The sequence below is a fragment of the Diospyros lotus genome, chromosome 2, assembly GCF_014633365.1.
Source record: "Diospyros lotus cultivar Yz01 chromosome 2, ASM1463336v1, whole genome shotgun sequence".
In the NCBI taxonomy this organism is placed as follows: Eukaryota; Viridiplantae; Streptophyta; class Magnoliopsida; order Ericales; family Ebenaceae; genus Diospyros; species Diospyros lotus.
This window is the reverse complement of record NC_068339.1, coordinates 32,086,447-32,107,677: the sequence shown is the minus strand read 5'-3', so window position 1 is coordinate 32,107,677 and position 21,231 is coordinate 32,086,447. Positions and strand designations below refer to the sequence as shown.

General features: G+C 38.0%; 1 protein-coding gene across 2 annotated transcripts in view; it reads right to left on the bottom strand.

Annotated features, from left to right (window-relative positions):
- Window positions 1–16,954, bottom strand: part of LOC127795319 (probable apyrase 7) — a 34,551-nt gene extending 17,597 nt beyond the window's left edge. The window contains exon 1 of one of the 2 annotated variants that reach the window (XM_052326923.1): window positions 15,474–16,954. In XM_052326923.1, coding sequence (XP_052182883.1) covers window positions 15,474–16,593 — 1,120 coding nt within the window. In that variant the 5' untranslated portion in view covers window positions 16,594–16,954. The remainder of the gene's footprint in view (window positions 1–15,473) is intronic. The other variant, XM_052326922.1, reaches the window with a different exon arrangement.
- Window positions 16,955–21,231: the final 4,277 nt, after the last annotated feature.

The following is a 21,231-nucleotide window of genomic DNA, read 5'->3' as shown; positions in this document are numbered from 1 at the left end:
CAACATCTTAAGGCTACAATGGTGTCTTTACCAGTTTTAGCTTTACCTAACTTTGGCAAGCCATTTGTGGTAAAATCAGATGCTTCAAGGCAGGGTTTGGGAGGGGCATTAGAAGGATCACAGACCTATTACATATTCAGCCATGCTCTTAATCAGTCGGGAAGGAGAAAATCTGTTTATGAAAGAGAACTGATGGCTATCGTGTTGGCGGTACAAAAATGGAGGCATTACCTTTTTGGTAGGAAATTTGTGGTTCAAACTGATCAAAAGAGTCTCAAATTTATGATGGAGCAACGATTAGTGAGCCTTGAATATCAAAGATGGATGCCAAAGTTAATGGGGTTTCAGTTTGAGATCCAATATCGTCCCAGATTGGAAAATAAAGTGGCAGATGCCCTTTCCAAAATCAATCATTCCGCAACCCTATTAGCCATAACAGTTCCTAAAGTGATTCAACTAGACCAACTGACCCGTGAAGTAGAAATAGATGAAAATCTACAAAGGGTTATTAGGTACCTCCAGCGTGACCCTTCTTCCCGACCAGACTTCCAAATGGTGGACAACCAGCTCATTTATAGAGGGCGATTGTTCTTACCAAAGGGTTCTTCTCTAATTCTTCTACTACATGATAGCCACAATGGGAAAGTGGGAGGGCACTCTGGATTTTTGAAAACATATAAGAGGATTGCAGCTAATGTCTATTGGCCTGGAATGAAACATGATATTCATCAGTATGTGAGTAATTGTGTTGTTTATTAACAAAACAAGTACCTAGCCCTAACTCCAGGAGGACTTTTACAGCCCCTCCCTATCCCAAATCAAATTTGGGATGACATTGTCATGGATTTCATCGAAAGCTTACCGAGGTTAGGCAATATGGACTCAATCCTGGTGGTGGTGGATAGACTCAATAACTATGGACATTTTATTGGGCTCAAACATCCTTTTACAGTAGGAGGGGTGGCAAAGAAATTGTGAGGCTTCACAGCATGCCTCGCTCCATTGTTTTAGGTAGAGATAAGATTTTCATGAGTAGATTCTAGGAGGAAATGTTTAGCCTCCAAGGCACAAAACTCAATCATAGCACTGTGTACCACTTGCAGACAGATGGCCAAACGAAAGTACTTAATAGAACCCTAGAAACATACCTACATTGTTTTGCTTCATCCAAACCTAAAGCATGGAATATGTGGTTGCCTTGGGTTGAATTGGGGTACAATACTTCATACCACATAGCTTCGAGGCTAACTCCATTCCAAGCAGTATATGGGTGAGAACCACTAGAGTTATTGAGGTTTGAAAAGGGATCTACTCCTGTTTTTGAAATTGAACATCAGTTGGTTAAAAGAGATCAAATTCTTAAAGAACTTAAAACACAGTTGTTAAGGACCCAAGTTGTTATGAAGAAGGGGGCAAACATGAAAAGAAGAGTTGTGAAGTTTGAGGTTGGGGACTTAACCTTCTAAAGTTAAGGCCTTATCGCCGAAAGACATTGGCTTCCCATCCGAATGAGAAATTGGCTCCTAAATTCTACGGACCATTCGCAATTGAACAGAAGATTGGACCAGTAGCCTAGAAGTTAACATTGCCGTCACATTACAATATCCACCCCTTTTTCCATGTGTCATAGCTACGTGAGGCAAAAGGGACATTGAAAGCTAGTGTGGAAATTTCCAATCAACTTAGTGCAGACCTTGAGATGCTAGTTGAACCAGAGGTTGTGCTGGGAGTTCACCCAAGAGCGGGTAATAACCTACGTCGTTCGGATGTTTTAATTCAATGGAGAGGTTTACCACCATTGGAAGCAACTTGGGAGCCCTACAACATGATTCAACAGCAATTCCCCACTTTTCACCTTGAGGACAAGGTGAAAGTTGGGGAGGGGAGTAATGATAGGCCCCCAATGTAGTGGACCTACTAGAGACACATCAAGAACCAAGGGCAAAATAGTAATACAGTTGTGCTTGCATCACAATCAGCATGTGCACAACCGAATTATAAGCTAAGAGAAGAATGATTTTTATTTCACCATAAATGAATAACATGACTCCTCTCTTCTTATAGGGGGAGGATACAACAAATTAGGATATTCTAATTCTAACTATAATCAATCACTCAAAAATTTAGGCTAATCAAGGGATTTGTCTCCTTCCCCACAATCAAGGGACTGGAGTCAATCCCCACTAATCAAGGGATTTGTCTCCTTTCCATTTCAATACTCCCCCTCAAGCTGGCTTGAAGATATCTTCCATGGCAAGCTTGCTCACTAGATTTTCAAATTGTTTCTTATGTAACTCCTTTGTGAGGACATTGGCAACTCGATCAACTGTTGGAATGTAAGGCATACAGATTACCCCATTGTCAAGTTTCTCCTCAATAAAATGCTTATCCACCTCTACATGTTTCGTTCTGTTATGGAGAACTGAATTGTGAGCAATAGAGATTGCAGCTTTGTTGTCATAGTAAACCTTTTCCAGTAAGAAAATAGGAACCTTCAAGTCCTTTAGTAATCTTTTTATCCATATAACCTCACAAATCCCGTGGGCTACTGAACAGAATTCGGCTTCATTACTACTTCTAGCTACTATATTCAATTTCTTGCTCCTCCAAGTGACAAGATTACCTCCCAAGAAGATGCAATAACCAGAAGTAGATCTTCTATCTGTAACTCTGCCTGCCAATCTGCATCGATATAAGCCTTTATGTGTAGGTGTCCTCGTTTTTTAAAGAGAAATCCTTTTCCAAGTGTTCTCTTTAGGTACCTTAAGATCTTGTAGGCAACTTCAAAATGCTCTGAATCCAGCGAATGCATAAATTGACTTACAACACTCACTGCAAAAGCTATATTAAGTCGGGTGTGAGATAAATAGATGAGTCTACCTACAAGTCTTTGGTATTTCCCTCTATTTACCACATCTTTGGCTTCGGCAAGTTGAAGCTTTAAGTTGGGTTCTATGGGAGTTTCGACTACCTTGCATCCAAGCATCCTTGTTTTATTAAGCAAATCCAAAACATACTTACGTTGATTAATGAAAATTCCCTCTTTTGATCTTGCAAATTCCATCCCAATGAAGTACTTTAGGCGCCTAAATCCTTGATCTCAAATTCATGAGCTAACTTTCTCTTAAGCTCTCCAATTTCTGCACTATCATCACCAATCATTATTATATCGTCCACAGATACAATCAGAATAGTCGTTTTACCATCTCTAGAGTGCTTGAAGAACATTGTGTGGTCAGCTTGACTCTGAATGTAACCATAGTTCTTCACTGCCTTTCCAAACCTTTCAAACCACGCTCTTAGTGACTATTTCAAACCATGCAAGGATTTTTTCAATCTGCACACCTTGTTAGCATTAAGATTCTTCTCAAATCTAGGTGGAAGATCCATGAACACTTCTTCCTCCAAATTTCCATTCATAAAGGTGTTCTTTACTTCAAACTGGTGTAGAGGCCAGTTGGAATTCACTGCTAGAGAAAAGAGTACTCGAATTGAGTTTATCTTTACAACCGAAGCAAAGGTCTCTTGATAATCAATACCGTAAGTTTGGGTGAACCGCTTGGCAACAAGTCTTACCTTGTACCTCTCTATACTCCCATATGCCTTACATTTTACAGTGAATATCCATTTACAACCTACAGTTCTCTTGTCTTTTGGTAGCTCCACAATCTCCAAAGTTTCGTTCTTTTCAAGAGCATTCATCTCCTCCTTTACTGCTAACTTCCAATCCAAATCATCTAAGGCATCCTGAATAGTTCTAGAACATGCGAGTTAGAAATATTTAAAAGAAATGCCTTATGGTTATCAGACAGTTTCTGGTATGACAAGTATTTGGCAATAGGATGTTTAGTACAAGATCTTACTCATTTTCTAATGGCAATGGGGACATCAAGATCAGACAAATCAAATGAGGGAGAATTTGAAGGAGCAACCAATATGAAAATGTCAGATTTTGCTATGGCATATAGGCTTATCACAACCAATACACTAGGTTCAAAAAATGGGACGAACAATTAAGCACATATAAAAATGTCACATCAAGCACCCAAATAAATTATTCCTCATGAGACAAGAGGATCGATTATGTTGTAGGGATTGTAAGGTGATACCGAGGGAGTGTTTGACTACTCAACATAGACTTTTGGTACTTGACATCCAAGTAAGAAATTGGAAGAGAAAAAATCACATAAAAATAAAATCCAAGAATTAGATGGTGGGATTTAAAAAGGGAGAAACAATTAATCTTCAAAGAAAAATTAAGGGGTAGAAGGGAATGGAATGGAGAAGGACAAGCAAACAAAATGTGGAGGGAAATGGCTACTACCCTAAGAAGCATGGCAAAGGTAGTCATTGGAGAGACAAATGGTAGAGCCCCAAATCTTAAGGAGTCTTAGTAGTGGAATGAAAAGGTACAATTGAAAATTAGAAATAAGAAAACTTGCTATAAGGCGGTATATCAGTGCAGTAATGAAGAAAACCTAAAAAATTATAAAGAAGCGAAAAAGGCAGCAAAAAGAGCTGTTAGTGAAGCAAGGTCAAAAGCATATGAGAATCTATATAAACGACTTGATATAAAAGATGGAGAAAGGGATATATATAAATTAGCTAAAGCAAAAGAAAGAAAAACAAGGGATCTAAACCAAATGAAATGCATAAAAGATGAAAACCAAAAAGTATTAGTAAATGAGGGAGAGATTAAGGAGAGATGGAAAGAGTATTTCACAAAATTATTCAATGATGGTGGGGACACAAGAGTTAGGTTGGGACATCTTAGTAATTCCGAAGGGAATGTGAGCTATACATTTTATCAACGCATAAGTTCAAAAGAAAAAAGGCAAGCATTAAAAAAGATGAAAAATCATAAGGCGATGGGACCGGATAATATACCAATAGAAGCATGGAAATGCACGGGAGAAGAGGGCATCTCCTAGCTAACGAAATTATTGAACGTGATCCTTAAATCAAAAAAGATGGCAGATGAGTGGAGGAATAGTATTTTGGTTCCTATATACAAGAACAAATGAGATGTTCAAAACTGTGAAAATTACAGAGGAAATAAGTTAATGAGTCATACCATGAAACTCTGGAAGAGAGTAATAGAGCAAAGGCTTAGAAAAGAAATAGACGTCTTGGAAAATCAGTTTGGTTCCATGCCTGGTAGGTTAACAATGGAAACTATACCTACTGAGGCGCCTAATGGAAAGGTATTGGAATCATCAGAAAGACCTGCATATGGTGTTTATAGATCTAGAAAAGACCTATGATAGGGTCCCTAGAGAAGTATTATAGAGGGTTTTAGAGAAAAAATGAGTCCGAATAGCCTATATACAAGCTCTTAAAGACATGTATCACGGTGCAAAGACAAGGGTCAAAACATGTGGAGGGGATACTGAACCGTTTAAAATTACAATGAGACTGCATCAAAGTTCTAGACTAAGTCCATACTTATTTGCTTTAGTAATGGATGAACTCACTAAACACATTCAGAAAGAGGTGCCATGGTGTATGCTATTTGCAGATAACATAGTGTTAGTGGATGAAACAAAAGAGAGTGAACACTAAGCTTGAGTTGTGGAGAAACAATTTAGAATCTAAGGGATTTAAAATAAGTAGAAGGAAAACATAATATATGGAATGTAAATTTAGTAAGAATGCAAGAGTGGAGGATGTTATAATAAAATTGGAAGACCAAATCATACAAAGAAAAAACCATTTTCGATATTTGGGATCAGTGATTCAAAAAGATGGAGAAATTCACGAAGATGTCACGCATAGAATTAAGGTAGGTTGGCTAAAATGGAAAAATGCATCGGGGGTGTTATGTGATGGTAAAATCCCATTAAAACTGAAAGGAAAATTCTATAGGACAACTATAAGACCAGTTTTGTTATATGGCTTAGAATGTTAGGCAGTCAAATACCAGCATGAGCAAAAGACGAGCGTAGTGGAGATGAGGATTGTTGGGTCGAGACAACTCTCGGCCACTACTCAAAAACAAAAACCAAAATAGAGCCAAAACATTCACAGTGCCTTCAATAACTTTAGCATGCAAATGAACAGAAAGCAATAATAAAACATAAACTGAACGCAAGCAATTTTTAACGTGATTCACCCGTTAATGAGGGTTACGTCCACGTTAAGCTCCAGCAAAGAGAGATCACCGCACTATCGGGAAAAATTATTACAACCTCAATACACAAGCCACACTCTCTAAATCTCATTGTACAAAACAACTCTCTAATCAAATCGGCCTCATAACCATAAATCTACAGATTAGAGGCACAAACCCTAGAGAGAAAAATATTCGTATCACAACTATATAAAGAGAAAGTAAAACACAGAGAATGAAAGCAAAACCCTAACAGAGGCAAGACAAATCGGAGGCTGTGCGTTTATCATCTCGAGGCCACTATAGAAGATATAAAGGGGAAAGCAGCGGTGAGGATCGAGTCGTATAAAGGCAGCATCAACGATCGGGGAAGAAGCAGGCAAAACAACAAAGAATGCACGCCTTCATGAAACGGCAAGGGCGGTTGCCGTTTTGGCCATCCAACTCACGGGCCCAAAACGGCAACGTTTTGGGTAGCCATGAGGGTTGCCAAAAGACCTTCCTTCCCTTCTCCAAAACGGTGTCATTGAAGCTTCATTTAATTCCAACAAGGATGCTAAGATGGATGTGGCCATATAAGAAAAGATAAAATTAGAAATGAGGTTATTCATAATAAGGTAGAAGTAGTGACAATCGAGAAGAAGATAAGAGAGGCCAAACTAAGATGGTTTGGTTATGTGAGAAGAAGACCAAGAGACGCTCATGTGAGGAGAGTTGATGAAATGGAACAATTAGTCAAAAAAAGAGGTAGGGCAGATCCAAGAAGACTTTGGGAGAGACATTAAAGTTTGATATGAAGTGTATGGGCCTAAATAAAGATATGACAAAAGACATAAATACATGAAAGTCTAGAATTCATGTAGCCGACCCCACATAGTGGGATAAAGGCTGGATATGTTGTTGTTGTTGTTGTAGGGTTGATTCTCCATGAAAGACACATCCATGCTTATGTGAGTTTTCTTTATCAAATGATTAAAGCACTTGTACCCTTTTTTATTTGGAGCATAACCAACGAAAACACATTTTTCAACCATTAGATCCAATTCAGATCAAAACATTTGTGGAATGTAAACAAAGCAAGTGCATCCAAAAATTTTTAAAGGTAGCTCAAAGTACAACTGGCACATAGGAAAAGTCTTTTTTAGAGAATTCAAAGGTGTCTCAAAGTTTAAGACTCAAGTGGGCATTCTATTAATTAAATAGCACGTAGTTAAAACAGCATCTCCCCAGAGGTATTTTGGAACATTCATAGAAAACATAATAGCCCTAGTTACCTCAAGTAAATGTCTATTTTTTTCTTCAGCTATGTCATTCTGCCAAGGAGTTTCACGACATGTTAATTGATGTAAAATACCTTTTTCTTCCAAAAAGTCCCCTAAACATTCATTGAAGTACTGTGTTCCATTATCAGACCAAAGAATACAAATTTTTGTTTGAAATTGGGTTTTGATCATGTAAAAGAAATCTTTGAAAACTCTTGTCACTTCGGATTTCTTGGTAATCAAGTAAACCTAACATAGTCTAGTATGATCATCGATAAAAGTTACAGACCATCTTTTGCCAAATAAAGTGGTTAGCTTTGAGGGTCCCCAAACATCACTATGAATCAAATAAAATAGTTTTGAAGAACTGTAAGATTTGGAAACAAATTTAACACGATGATCTTTAGCCAAATGGCAGCTTTTACATTGAAACTTAGAACAATCCACTCCTTTAAACAATTTAGGAAATAAGTGTCTTAAATAAGGAAAACTTTGATGATCTAGCCTAAGATGCAATTGCATTATTGGATCAAAATCAAAAATTGAATTATTACCACTCAATCCGTGAGCTTTTTTACTACCAAAGAAATCCTCATTGATGTAGTAAAGTCCGTTTATCTCTCTAGCACTACCAATTGTCTTCCTCGAGTTCTGGTCCTGAAATAGACAATAAGAATCAAAGAAGGTAATGCAGCAGTTAGAATCTTCTGAGAGTTCACTGAAAGACAAAAGATTACAAGTAAGTTTAGGAACATGAAGTACTGATTGAAGATCAATACTTTCAAAGATTTTAATGAGGCCTTTGCCAGCAATAGAAGAAAACTATCGTCTGCTATTCTTACTTTTTCACTACCTGAACAAGGGATATATGAATCGAATAGATTGGATAAGCTGGTCATATGATCAAATGCCCTTGAATCAATGATCCATGGAGTAGATTTTAAGGAACTTGACAGGGCTAAAGCAGTTTTACCTGAATGGGCCAAAGAACAATTAGGTGTTCCAGGTAACGAATTAGATTATAGTAATTTTAGGATTTAATCAAGTTGCTCTTTTTTGAAGGGTCTTGTTTGTGGTTGTTGGACTGAAGTGACACTAGATGCAACGTCATACATGGTGGTTGAAGTGGCAGTAAGGACAGCACCAATTGCATGACCAAATTCGAATATCTACGAAGACCAAATCTAGGTGTGTTAGTAGGTGAGGATCCGATGGCCAACGACGTCGGATCGAAGCAGTGACATCAATTAAGATTGATGTCGGCCAGTGTTGGGTGGCACGGTATAAGGACAAACGATGGCTGAATCTGAGGAACGATAGCCGAATCTAAAGACCAACGGTTGGATCTAAGAAAGATGACCATTGACCAACGATGGTTGCAGCAAAGACTGACAACGATTTGCTGTCGTTGAGCACCGGAGAACAAGAAGGTGAAGGGTCATGGTTGCAGTGGCTATCTGTTGTGTGTGCCACCCAAGTTTAGCCATCGTTGTTGTTGGATCTGCAAGTCATCGTGGCTAAACCACTACCTGCAGCAAGTCTGAAGTTGGAAGGTTGGTGGCCGGTATGTCTAGGGTTTGACAGTGTAAGGGTTGTCTGAGGTTGAACAGTGGTTGTCGACGTGCCTAGAGTTTGACAGCCTAAAGGCTGCCTAGGGTTTGATGGTGTAAGGGTGACTTCCCTACTCTAATACCATATAAGTTAAGAGAAGAATGATTTCTATTTCACCATAAATGAATAACATGACTCCTCTCTTCTTATAGAGGGAGGATACAACAAGTTAGGATATTCTAATTCTAAACTATAATCAATAACTCAAAATTTTAAGCCATCAATTGAGGGATTGGAGCTAATCCCCACTAATCAAGGGATTTGTCTCCTTTCTATTTCAACACAGATTCTGTTATAGAGAGCAGAAAAGGGAAAGCAGCAACCTATAAATAAGAGGAAAATGAGAGAGAAAGACAGGCAGAAATTGAGAGTTAATTAAGGAGAATTCAGGGCCTTTCAAATGCCCTTTTCTATCTTTCATTTCCATTATAATTTGTAGTTCTTAGATCAATATTCAAGTAGTATTTCATATTTACAAATTCAGTGATCCTACCATCTCCCTCTCTATCTGTCTAATTCTCCTCAATTCTTCACAATTCTCCCTCCCTTCCTATTCTCCCTTTCCCGATTTCTTCCAAATTCCCTTACAAACCCTAGGTTGGAGCATGACAAGCTAGACATCAAAAATGTCTTTCTTCATGGTGATCTTTAGGAGAAGGTCTACATGGAGCAACCGTCGGGCTTTGTTGCTCAAAGAGAGTTTGGTTTGGTATGCCAGCTCCGCCACTCCTTTTATGGACTGAAACAATCACCATGAACTTGGTTTGGGCAATTTAGTCCCATTGTTTGAGACTTTGGCATGATTCACAGTGAGGTAGACCATTCTGTTTTCTTTCGCCATTCATCACATGGCAAATGCATCTATCTTGTTGTGCATGTAGACAATATCATCATCACCGGAAATGATCAAGATGGTATTCTACAAGGATCTCTTTACTCATTTCTAAACTAAAGATTTGGGAAAAATTAAGTATTTTCTTGGTATTGAGATAGCCTAATCCAATAATGGTATTATCGTCTCACAAAGAAAATACGCTTTAGATATTCTTGAAGAAACAAGCATGTTAGATTGCAGACTTGTTGATACGCCCATGGACCCTAATGTTAAACTCTTACTAGGATAAGGGGACTCTTTAGCAAATCCTAAAAGATACCAAAGACTTGTTGGAAAGCTAAACTATCCCACTATTACTCGATCAGATATTTCTTTTGCTGAGAGTGTAGTTAGCCAATTCCTACAGTTTCCGTGTGACAATCATTGGGATGCTGTGATTCGCATCCTCAAATATATCAAAGAAGCATCAGGCCAAGGATTGTTGTATGAAGATAAAGGGCATACTCAAGTGATTGGGTATTCTGATGCAAACTAGGTAGGGTCTTCTTCAGATAGACACTCTACTTCAGGGTACTATATTCTATCACGACCCCAAGGAACCCCAAGGATATATTAGTAATACATGTTATGTGTTTTCCTTATTAGTTGCAGTAGTTGCATTTTTTGTTATTGTTGTTAGCATCTTCCATTGTAAGCTTATAAATAGGCTTGAGTGGTTAGAGGAAGCTAGCTTAATGAATGATTTGAATTCTCTCATTTTCCCTCTCTCAATTCTCCTAGTTCTCTCTCCCGTCTTTCTCTCTTCTTCCTCAGTTTTGTCCATTCTGTTCTTCCCTCCCTTTCTGCCCTATCTACCTCTAATTCTTACCAAATTCCTTCCTAGACCCTAGGCAAATCCTAGGGTCATAACATTTGGTATCAGAGCCACCGCTCTTCGGCGGTTCTCTCTATTAAGTAATTCCGACAACTCTCGGCTGTGATCCAGAAGCTTTAGCAATTAGCCAAGGCGAATTTCGAGTGATCGAGATCAAACAATCGGCTCGGAATTGAGGTTTGTCAAACTCCAGCAGGTGACAAATTGTAGGCGAAGCAAAATCGTATCTAACCAAGCAATTTCCAAAATTGGTGGATTCATAGTGAGTGATCCTGTCCAATATGATTTCTGCAAGCAGTGATTAAGTTCATAACAACAAATCGTTGGCATTGGCAATGGAGCTTGAGGCGAATCTATCAATTACGACTGGACAAAGGTCGGTGGAATTCCGGCGAATTGCAACTAGATGATCTCTGACTTAAGTCAGTCAAGAGCTGTAATCTAGAAGCGGAGTGCTGCGATTTTGAGCCAAGGCAGAGATAAGGAATTCTAGTGGTTACGGAGCTTTGGTCGGTGATTGGGTGGCGACAGTGACTCCAAGAAGATTGCAGCAAAGCTAGTGGTTCTCTAGGCCTTGGACGATGATCGGGTAAGAGAAGAAGGCACTGAATCCGGCGAGAAGGAAGTCGCGATGAGAAGCAAAGCCTTAGGCAATTGAGATCGGAAACTGTCCAGAAGCAGATTTCCGCTAACAGCGATTCTCATGTTGTCAATTTGGAGAAGTCGACTAGAAGGTAGAAAAGATGAACCGAAATTGAGCGGGCTAGGCAATCCAACACAGCGACCAGTTGCAAGGCAGAATTGAACACGGATTGGAAGGCGTAGTTGAGCAAAGCAAGTTCGGATCTAAAAATCGAAGCCGAGCAAAGCAACTTCGACCCGGGAGTGAAGACGATGCAGGCCAAGAGAATTCCAACGGGATATCGAGTGGAATTAGAAGGCAAATCAAGAGTAGCAAATTCCAGGAATTCTGGAGACAGTGGGCGATTCAAGAATTCAGGGGAATCCCAAGCACAGGTCGGTGATTGGGTGAGGAGGAGGCAATCCTTGAATCACTTTGATTTCGGCAAACTCGCTGCATGTGATTGAGGCAAGAAGGCAAGCGCGATCAGGAGCAGAAATTCAGATCTCGGTTGCTGCTTGCGAGTTAAGCGAATCAGGATAGGGCTGATCGAGGCTGCTTTGCAAGGTTATAGTGATGGAATTCTTGTGAAGTTGGAAGCTGTGAGTAGGCGAACCGGAAGGCTAAACAAACTCGATCAAGTTTAAGAAGAAGAGTTGCGCAGCAGAAGTGTTTCAGAAGCGAGCCAGGGACGATTCAGGAAGGTGGTTGCTGAATTAGAACAGGCTAACGATCCTCAGTTATTAATTTCAGATGGATGAATCTCGGTTTGGTAATCTCCAACGTTGATTCTTGAGCAAGAAGTGGTGAGAAGTGAATCTAAGCAATTGGAACCATCGCAGTTGCTATCAAATTTCAAAAAAAATATTGATTTGGAGGTTGTTAGGCAACAAGAATTAAGGTTGCTGAATTGGAAGCAACCGTTGTTGAATTGAAAGCAACCATTACGTTGGCTTAGGTTGCTGAATTTTAGTACCGAAATAAATTTCCGAAGAGATCCTTAGAAGGTGAGCAAGAGATTGTTATAGCAGTGAATTTTCAAGGAATTAAACGGAGGAGATGGATGAAGGACTATGTGCTGCAACAAGGGAAGGAATCAAGGACCTCAGTAGACAATTGGACGACTTTTTGATTCTATTTTCACATAAATTTCAGGTTAGTATTCCAATAGAATGCTTTTCTAGGGAATACTCTACTTCCTTCAATCAGATCGGAGATGAGAGCTATAAAGAAGAGCTCAACAAGCTAAAACAAGAGGGCTTGGTTATGGAATACCTGGTCAAGTTTGAGAAATTGAAAGCACTTGTACTCAATTTCCATCCAACTTTGGTCAAGTCTTATTTTTTTTATCAAGATTCATTAATGGTCTTAATGATACACTGAGGCCTATGGTGAGAATGATGTTTTCAGCCATGGTACATCAAGCAACAGAGAAGGCTAGGCTACAAGAGTTGGCGCTGGGACCCATATACCAAAAGCATAGGCTACTGCCTAAAGGTTACCCTAATAGCAACCAACAGATCGAAGGAACTCCTAAGGTTGCTAATCAAGTAATGCAAGAAGTTGATGAAGTAGCAGTGGAAGAGGAAAATGGTGTTCATGCAACTGATGAGAAGTATGAGGCTAATGAGGTCCTAAAAATGGGAATGGTAGCTGCAAAGAATAAGGAAAAACCTGAATTAGATCAGGCAATTCATAATGACAAGAAAGGAAAGGCAATTGCTGAAGAAGAGATTGCGGTTCCACTTGAGGAAAAATCTGCTGAAAGTGAGCCTTTGGGGTACACTCCAGCAATCAGCAAGTAAAAGTTTCTCCACTTGAGGAGGTCCCTACTGAAGATGAGGAAAGAGCTTCAAAGGCTGGATTTGGTGTTACAGCAAGTAATAGTACTATTACTGTTGAGGAGTCACAAGTCAAGGAAATTCTAGCCGAAGAAACTAACCTTGCCGTTTTGAGCAATTTTGATCTCGAACTGTATGACAGTATTGCTGTCATTTCACCTGGTGTGGACCAGATTCAGATGATGAAGAAAGAAAAGGTTGCTGCCATTTGGTTCGAGAGTTTTGATATTGTGGAAGAGGAGGTTACGACCATTTGGTTTGGGAGATGTGTCTATGGAGAAAAAGATGTGGAAAGGCAAAAAAAAAGGAGAATATGAGATAAGCACAAGAAAAGGCGAAGAAGAAACTAGATTGCTAAAGCTGGAATCGGCTGAGGAATGGGGTCAACAACTGTCAATTCTTGGGGACAAGAATTGTTTGAAGGGGTGGGGATTGTCACAACCCCAAGGAACCCCAAGGATATATTAGTAATACATGTTATGTGTTTTCCTTATTAGTTGCAATAGTTGCATTTTCTGTTATTGTTGTTAGCATCTTCCATTGTAAGCCTATAAATAGGCTTGAATAGGTAGAGGAAGTTAGCTTAATGAATGATTTGAATTCTCTCATTTTCCCTCTCTCAATTCTCCTAGTTCTCTCTCCCGTCTTTCGCCCTTCTTCCTCAGTTCTGTCCATTCTGTTCTTCCCTCCCTTTCTGCCCTATCTACCTCTAATTCTTACCAAATTCCTTCCTAGACTCTAGGCAAATCCTAGGGTCGTAACATATTCTTATTGGTGGAAATCTAGTATCCTAGAAGAGTAAGAAGTAAAACGTTGTTGCCAGGTTAAGTGCAGAAGCTAAATATTGTGCCATGGCTCTAGCAACGTGTGAACTTATATGGTTGAAACAATTACTTCAAGAATTATAGTTTGGAGAGGTAGTGCAAATGAAGTTAATTTGTGATAATCAAGCAGCGTTACATATCGCCACTAATCCAGTTTTTCATAAGAGGACCAAGCATATTAAAATAGATTGTCACTTTATAAGAGAGAAGATTTTGTCCGAATGTATTGCTACTAGTTTTGTCAACTTAGCTGACCAAGGGGCATATATCTTTACTAAGTCTCTCAAAGATCCTCACATTGGTTTTATTTGTATCCAGATTGGTGTATATGATCTATATTCTCCAGCTTGAGAAGGAGTGTTAGAATAGTGTATACATATATTGTAGTTTAATAATTATACTACATTAGTACTAATTGTACTACGCTTTTATACAACACTTGTACTGCATGGCCCATGGCCCATTACTTCCTGTATATAATTAACTCAATGGTATTAATAAGAAACAACACAAATCATTCACCCATATGGTTTTTTAAAAACAATACCAAGATTTTTCCAATTACAATTTGATTATCTAAAAGCTCTGAGGTGAGCCCTTACCACTTTGCTCTTAGATAGATAAACTCACAAAGAACATCTAAGATAAGATGCCTTGTTGTATGCTATTTCAAGACGACATTATCTTAGTGGATGACTAAAAAAAAAAAAAAAAGAACAAGAATATTAAGCTTGAATTATGGAGAAACATCTTAGTGAGAATTGAATATATGGAGCGTAAGTTCAATAAGAATAGAAGCATGGATGATGTTGTATGAGACTTTAAGATCAAGTTATTCCTAGAAAACATCATTTTAGATTTATCAGATCGATTGTTCAAAATAATGGTTAGAGTTGAGAAGTGCATCCAACATTTCATTTGATTTGTAAAATCTATTCAAAAGTACAAGGGAAGTTTTACCAGATTGGTATAAAACCATCATTTGTTGTATGTCTCAGAATGTTGAGTAGGTAAATACAACATATGCAAAATATGAGTATAATTGAGCTAATGATGTTATGCTGATGTGAAATCATACAAGAAAAGTCATAATTAAAAATAAGACTGTACATAACAAGATTGAAGTGGTGCCTACTAAAGATAAATTGTGCCAAATGTGATTAAGAAGATTTGAACATGTGAAAAGAAGACCTATAGACGTACCTAAGAGGCCAGTGAATAAAATAGAAAAAATTTGTAACAAACAAGGTAAACAAAAACTAAAGAAAACTTAGTAAGAACCCTTAAACTTGACAAAGGGTATAATGGATTTACAGAGGATATGACAATGGATAGAGATGGTTGAAGACCTAGAATTCATGTAACCGACTCACCTAGTGGAATTAAGACTTATAATTGTTGTCATTGTTGTGTTGTTCTAGATATCAATATTTTACAATATAACATTTTAACAGTTGAATGCCAAATGAATAGAGGTAAAGAGCATAGAACTAACCATTTGAAGAAGCCCAGCCAGTTTTGCACATTGAACTTTCTGTTAGCCATTGCCAATCATAACTGCTTGAATTGATTGCAGCAGCCCTTGCAAGAACTTTGCACTGCTCCCAATTTGGATCTCCGACTAGAAGTACTGAATCTAATTTATTTCTCTGCAGTTGACTATGTGAACCTCCCAGATCAGTAGAAGTAGGAACAAAGCAACCACTGCAAGTATAATTTTGCACAAAACTGGAACCCAAACAAGGATGACTGACTTCAAATGTACCACCAACACTTTCTCTGAGTGCATCTGAATGACTAAGCATAACAACTGACCTATCAAATGCCTCATTCAAACCAAATGCGGGCAATGAGTAAGCTAAAATCTGATGTTCAACAAATCCAACTTTTGATCTCAGAAAGTGTTCATCATCTTTGGATTCATCTACTTCTGCTACTACTTGTAAGGATGAACCTCCTAAATCTAGAACTCCCAAAGTAGGCAACTTGGTGAACTTGTTAAAGCTGCCTAATTTATAATTAAGAGCAACCCAACCATAATAAGCTTCTTCTTTGCCACTCAAAATCCTTATCCAACTTTTTCTGTACACAAATGAATGTTCCTTAACAATAGCCTCCACATCCTCCAAAACCCGCCTAGCATCCTCCCTTGATAACCTCCTCAGCCCAGCAGTAGCTAAAACAAAAATAGGAGTATCGCCATGCCTTTCGGGAGGTACCCACTGTTCTGCCCATTCAATCAGCGGCTCCAGCGACACTCTGACTCCAGATGAATTGCCAACAAATTTGTCTAGGCCAGGTTCCGTTTGCAAGCAGTGATACCGACAACCATCTTTACTCCAATGACTATTATTACTGTAATTGTCAGGAAAAGAATTAATCATAACAGGCCAGCCGCCGTCACTTAGATCACCTTTTATGATCCACTCATACACAGTTAGCCGAGTGCCCGTACTACCACAATCCACTACCACAGTAAAAAAAGATCTTCTCGGCATGTATTGAGTCTTCGATGATCTTGAAACAACATGCGCACTGACTGACGGTAATAAAAGAATGAATAAAAGGGCCTGACTCACTGGAAATTTGAATTTTGACGGCGCTCTCGGTTCCATTGCCAAACTACCAGCATAAAAGAAGAGCAAATCTTGCAACTAATTCCAACTACAAGATGTGCCCATTCAAAGTTACTTACAGAGAATTACATACATAGGTTCAATCGAATCGATAAACGAACCAACCATTCATCAACTATGACGAGAATGTATCTCGCAATAAATCCTTAATCCGCATACATCAGCAATAAATATTTATCAATCAGAATTCAAACGAATGAATCTGCGATCCTTTCATTATGATCTATGAAATTCACTTACTACGTTTGAGCCTATGCGTCGGATGGAGCAAGTGTTGGGACAACTGCAGCGCCGGCCCGGCGGCGATCAACCGAAACCAATTGGAAGGCAACATAGCTGTAGGATGACGAAGGGAAGCCACTCCCTAACCAATTGCAAACGACGTCGTTTCCATTATGTTCTTGGATTTTATTTTTACACTTTCCCACAACTTGCCGCTAATTTGAAATTATTTAGATTATGTTCCTTTAACATTTTTAATTTTTAATTTTGTAAAATAATGAAAACGAGTTCTCTTTATTATTTTTAAAAATAAAAAAAATTATAAAGAAAACCTATATTTTCATCCAAAACAAATCTCCAACTCAAAACACGAAAAATAGGTTTTATTTTCCTTATTTTGATATTCTCTTACCATCTTCCTCTCTTCATTCTCTTCAAACCATCATCGCCGGCCACTGCTTCCTTCTCTTCAAGTTAGATTCGCCATCACAGTTGACCACCGCTTCCTTTTCTTATTCTCTTCAAGCCATCGTCGCCAGCCACTGCTTTCTTCTCTTCTTCTTTTCAAGCCAAATCTACTACCCCACCGCTTTATTCTCTTCATTTCTTCAAGGCCATCACTATCCCCGGCCAAATTCACCACCACCGCTTCCTTCTCTTCCTCTCTTCTCATAGTCGTCGGTCACAGCGGAAGCAAACAACAGCCGCCAACGAGGACTAGCCCCTCTCGGCCACGACTCCATTGTTCGTCGGTACACGTCGACCTACTAGTTTCTCTTCCTTGACGCCTATCTATTACTGGATTTAAGTCACTAGAGATATGGAGGCCAAGAAAGAGAAGAAGAGAAAGAGAGAGAGAGAGTAAAACTGTGTGGGTTTCTTGGGGGAGGGATTGGGTCTCTCAGACAAAGAGAGGATTACAGAGGGAAGAGAAAGGGGCGTAGGAGAGAAAGGGATTAATAATAATATGTATAATAAATAATAATAACAATATATATATGTATATATGTTAAATAATATATTTATTTTATTATTTTAATTTTTGAACTATGTTTATTTTTAGTATTTGTATTGAGACTTGTAATTGTATCTCACTTATTATTAAATTGTTTGATGTAATCTAATCATTTATAATCATATTATGTAATATCAGTTTATGTTTTTAATTTTTATTGTAATGCTTCTTATTTATCATCATTATATTATGATTTCACTAGCTATTTTTTTTCAAGTCAATTTATTTATTTATTCATTTAAAATTAAATAATTTTAATTTTTTTAAATAATTAAATTCATTTAATAAAATATTATTTTAAAATTATTTTCAAAATTTCAAAGATAATGCATTTTCTAGTTTTCCGTTTTGAAAAATAATTTTTTAAAATGACAAAGATAACGCGTTTTCAATTTTCTGAAAACAGACTAGCAAAATAAAAAATTAAAAATGAATTCAAAATTAAAAATTAAAAAGTAAATAGAACGCAGGCTTAACAAAATAACAGCTTGCCTTCCACATATTGAAGTCACTCAGGGCATTGCTCTGATAGCAAAGAATAAGCCATGATATGTCGGTGTTATTTTGATGGGTCATAAGTTTGAAATCTAACCTCCACAAGACATATCCTACGATTTACCTTCTCCAATAAAATCAAAGAGCTAAGCAGACCCCTGGTAAGAAAGAGTCATCCAAGAAAGGTATACTGAAAATGTAGCTTTCATTTAGAGCTGCTACTACTACAAAGACAATTATATGTTTAGATTAGAGCTTCTTGTGGTCAGGCAGTTCTATCCTCATGCTTGAAAGAATTCTTTAATTTTATTCTTTAAATGATTTGGCAAATAAGAGATGCAACCTAAATAGGCCAAAATAGAACTGTCTTTGGACATAGTGACTTTTATGAAAAATCGCTACTACCACAACCCATTACATGCATACACAATATTACCTATAATCACAATGCATATATATAAAAATCATTAAGTTATAAATTATTAGAAAAATAATGGCTATGGGACAGTTGGATGTACCTTAAACTGTTATATAAAAACTAGCCACAAAAGTGTTAGGTCTGAAAATTTTGGTTAGAATTTTTGAACGAGTCAGAATTAAACGGAGGAAGAATATGAGAGGGGTCCAGTTACATTTGACTCCTTTAAAAACACGACCCCGTTCTATTTTAAGTGAGCTATCTCTAGCACAAAGTGGGATTTTTTAAAAGTCGTTATAAGTCTTTAAGTGAGCTATCTCTACCACAAAGTGGGATTTTTTAAAAGTCGCTATAAGTCGTAATGAAGTGGTATTTAAATATATAGCTTCAAAATTAGGGGCAAACTCTGAATTTTTTTTTTAAAAAAAAGTGATAAATTGCGAAAATTTCCATTTCCTGCTTCCCTTCTTTTCCCTTTTGTTTCTTTGTCACCTAATTAATAATGCACGCATATTCTAAATGCTAATTTCACACGTTTGAATTGCCAACTTAACTTTTTAATTATTATTTGCTCTTATTTTCAATTTTTTTTTTTTTTACTGAAGTAATATTACTTTTACAAAGATTTCCCAAAATAATACTAACTCCAAACTAATATACATGGATAATGGCAATGTTTACACTGCTTGAACCAGACATGAAATCTAATAGTAATGTTAGCTGGGTTGACGTGAGTCTTTCTTTGTCCTCTTTGGTATACCTAATGTGTGAATTTTATGCACTATTTTTAGATGAGTGGACATAATCAATTATGCAATATAGTCACAGACAAAAGTCTATTAAAAGTCCCCAAAAAAATAAATAAAAGCCGAAATAACATTTTAAGCTAAAAAGGTGTAAACTTTCCCTTAATTTGGGGAGGAAAGGTCCAATGTAACGCACAAAATGGATAAAACCGACATGTGAAAATCCCTTCGAGGGTCCCATAAAAAGAATAGACATTATCCTTTAGGAATCCTAAAAAAACCTTTGTACAAAAAAGATAAATATTATCTATTAAAAATCATAATTCTGATAAGATATTAGAATATTAAAATAAATATCATCTATAAAAAATCCCAAACCAAGAAGATTAGGATTGTCTGGTTCTCCTCTATAAATAAGCAACCCTTCATTCCAAAAAAGGTCTCTATCAAGAGTGTTTGCATGGGAATCTTTTCGCGCCCTCTAATTGTTTTCTTCTTTGCAAACTCAAACAGTCAAACAACAATATTCATAGTCAAATATATTCATTGTTGTATCGTGGCAACAACAATTAGCACCATTGAAAAGCCAACGAATCAGTCTGCAATGCCCCGAACGAGAAGCACCACCAATGAACAGAATCAAGAATGAGCGGAGGCTCAGTCCTTAAGGTGTTCACTCGGATCATGAGACGGTCCATCACCCCTGCTAGACCACCACTAGACAATCTGCCTCATACTACTCAAGATTCTTAGCCCTAGGGCCCTTCGGGGGCTCCCTTTTAAGGCCAGTTGGGAATCCATTCCCAAAGGTTAATGGAAAACTTGTCCCACGAGACTCACAGACCCAATCGAAGAAACTCTTTCTGTGGTGCCACGGGTGGAGTATGAAGCCTTGCGATGCCAACATGAAGAAGGAATGCGAGCACTACAAGAAGTTACTGGGTTATTAGTTATTACAAAATATTGCCTCGCAAGTCACATTAAAAAGGCGCAAGGGAGCCCAAAAGGATCCTTAAAAAGTGAAGTACCTCGAGACTATCAAAAGCACATCTACTGAAGAAGAACAAGCTCTAGAAAATGGTCTTGTGAAAAAAATCAACAAAATTGAGGACCCATCAGCATTTAATGTTCACGAGGTAGTGGATATGAAAAGAATGATCGAAGAAGTCTGTCAATTGTCCACGAAAGTTGCTCCAAGAAGCTCTCACGTCTCTGCAAGCTGGTAACCAACTCGCTTCCTCAAATGAAATGGTCCTAGTCCATCCACGCATAAGCTTCCACCGAATCCTTCCCTAGAGCATGGCTAGCACCCTCTTAGAGAATGTGACTCGAAGCTAGAGCAGTCCCAAAGGTAGCAATAAGTTGTCCAACAACAAGTGGATCAAAGAGGGACACACTTACAACAATTGATCACTAATAGGCACAACACTCGGTGTGTATGTGACTTTCTAGGGTTATAGCCATGTAGCAGTCAAGACATGTCAACTTCTTAATGCTAGTCAAACGCTTTGACCTACTATGAGAATCTCTCCAAATCCCCAAAGTATCATAAAATATCTCGAGTATCCCCTAGCCAAGACTCAAGACAATCCTAACAACAATGAAATATGAACTTCAGATGAATCCATTAAGGTTCTTCGATTACCATGCTCTATAATCCTACAATCGACTAACATCATGGCCGAGTAAGAGTCATGAACTGATTAAACTCACTAAACTCG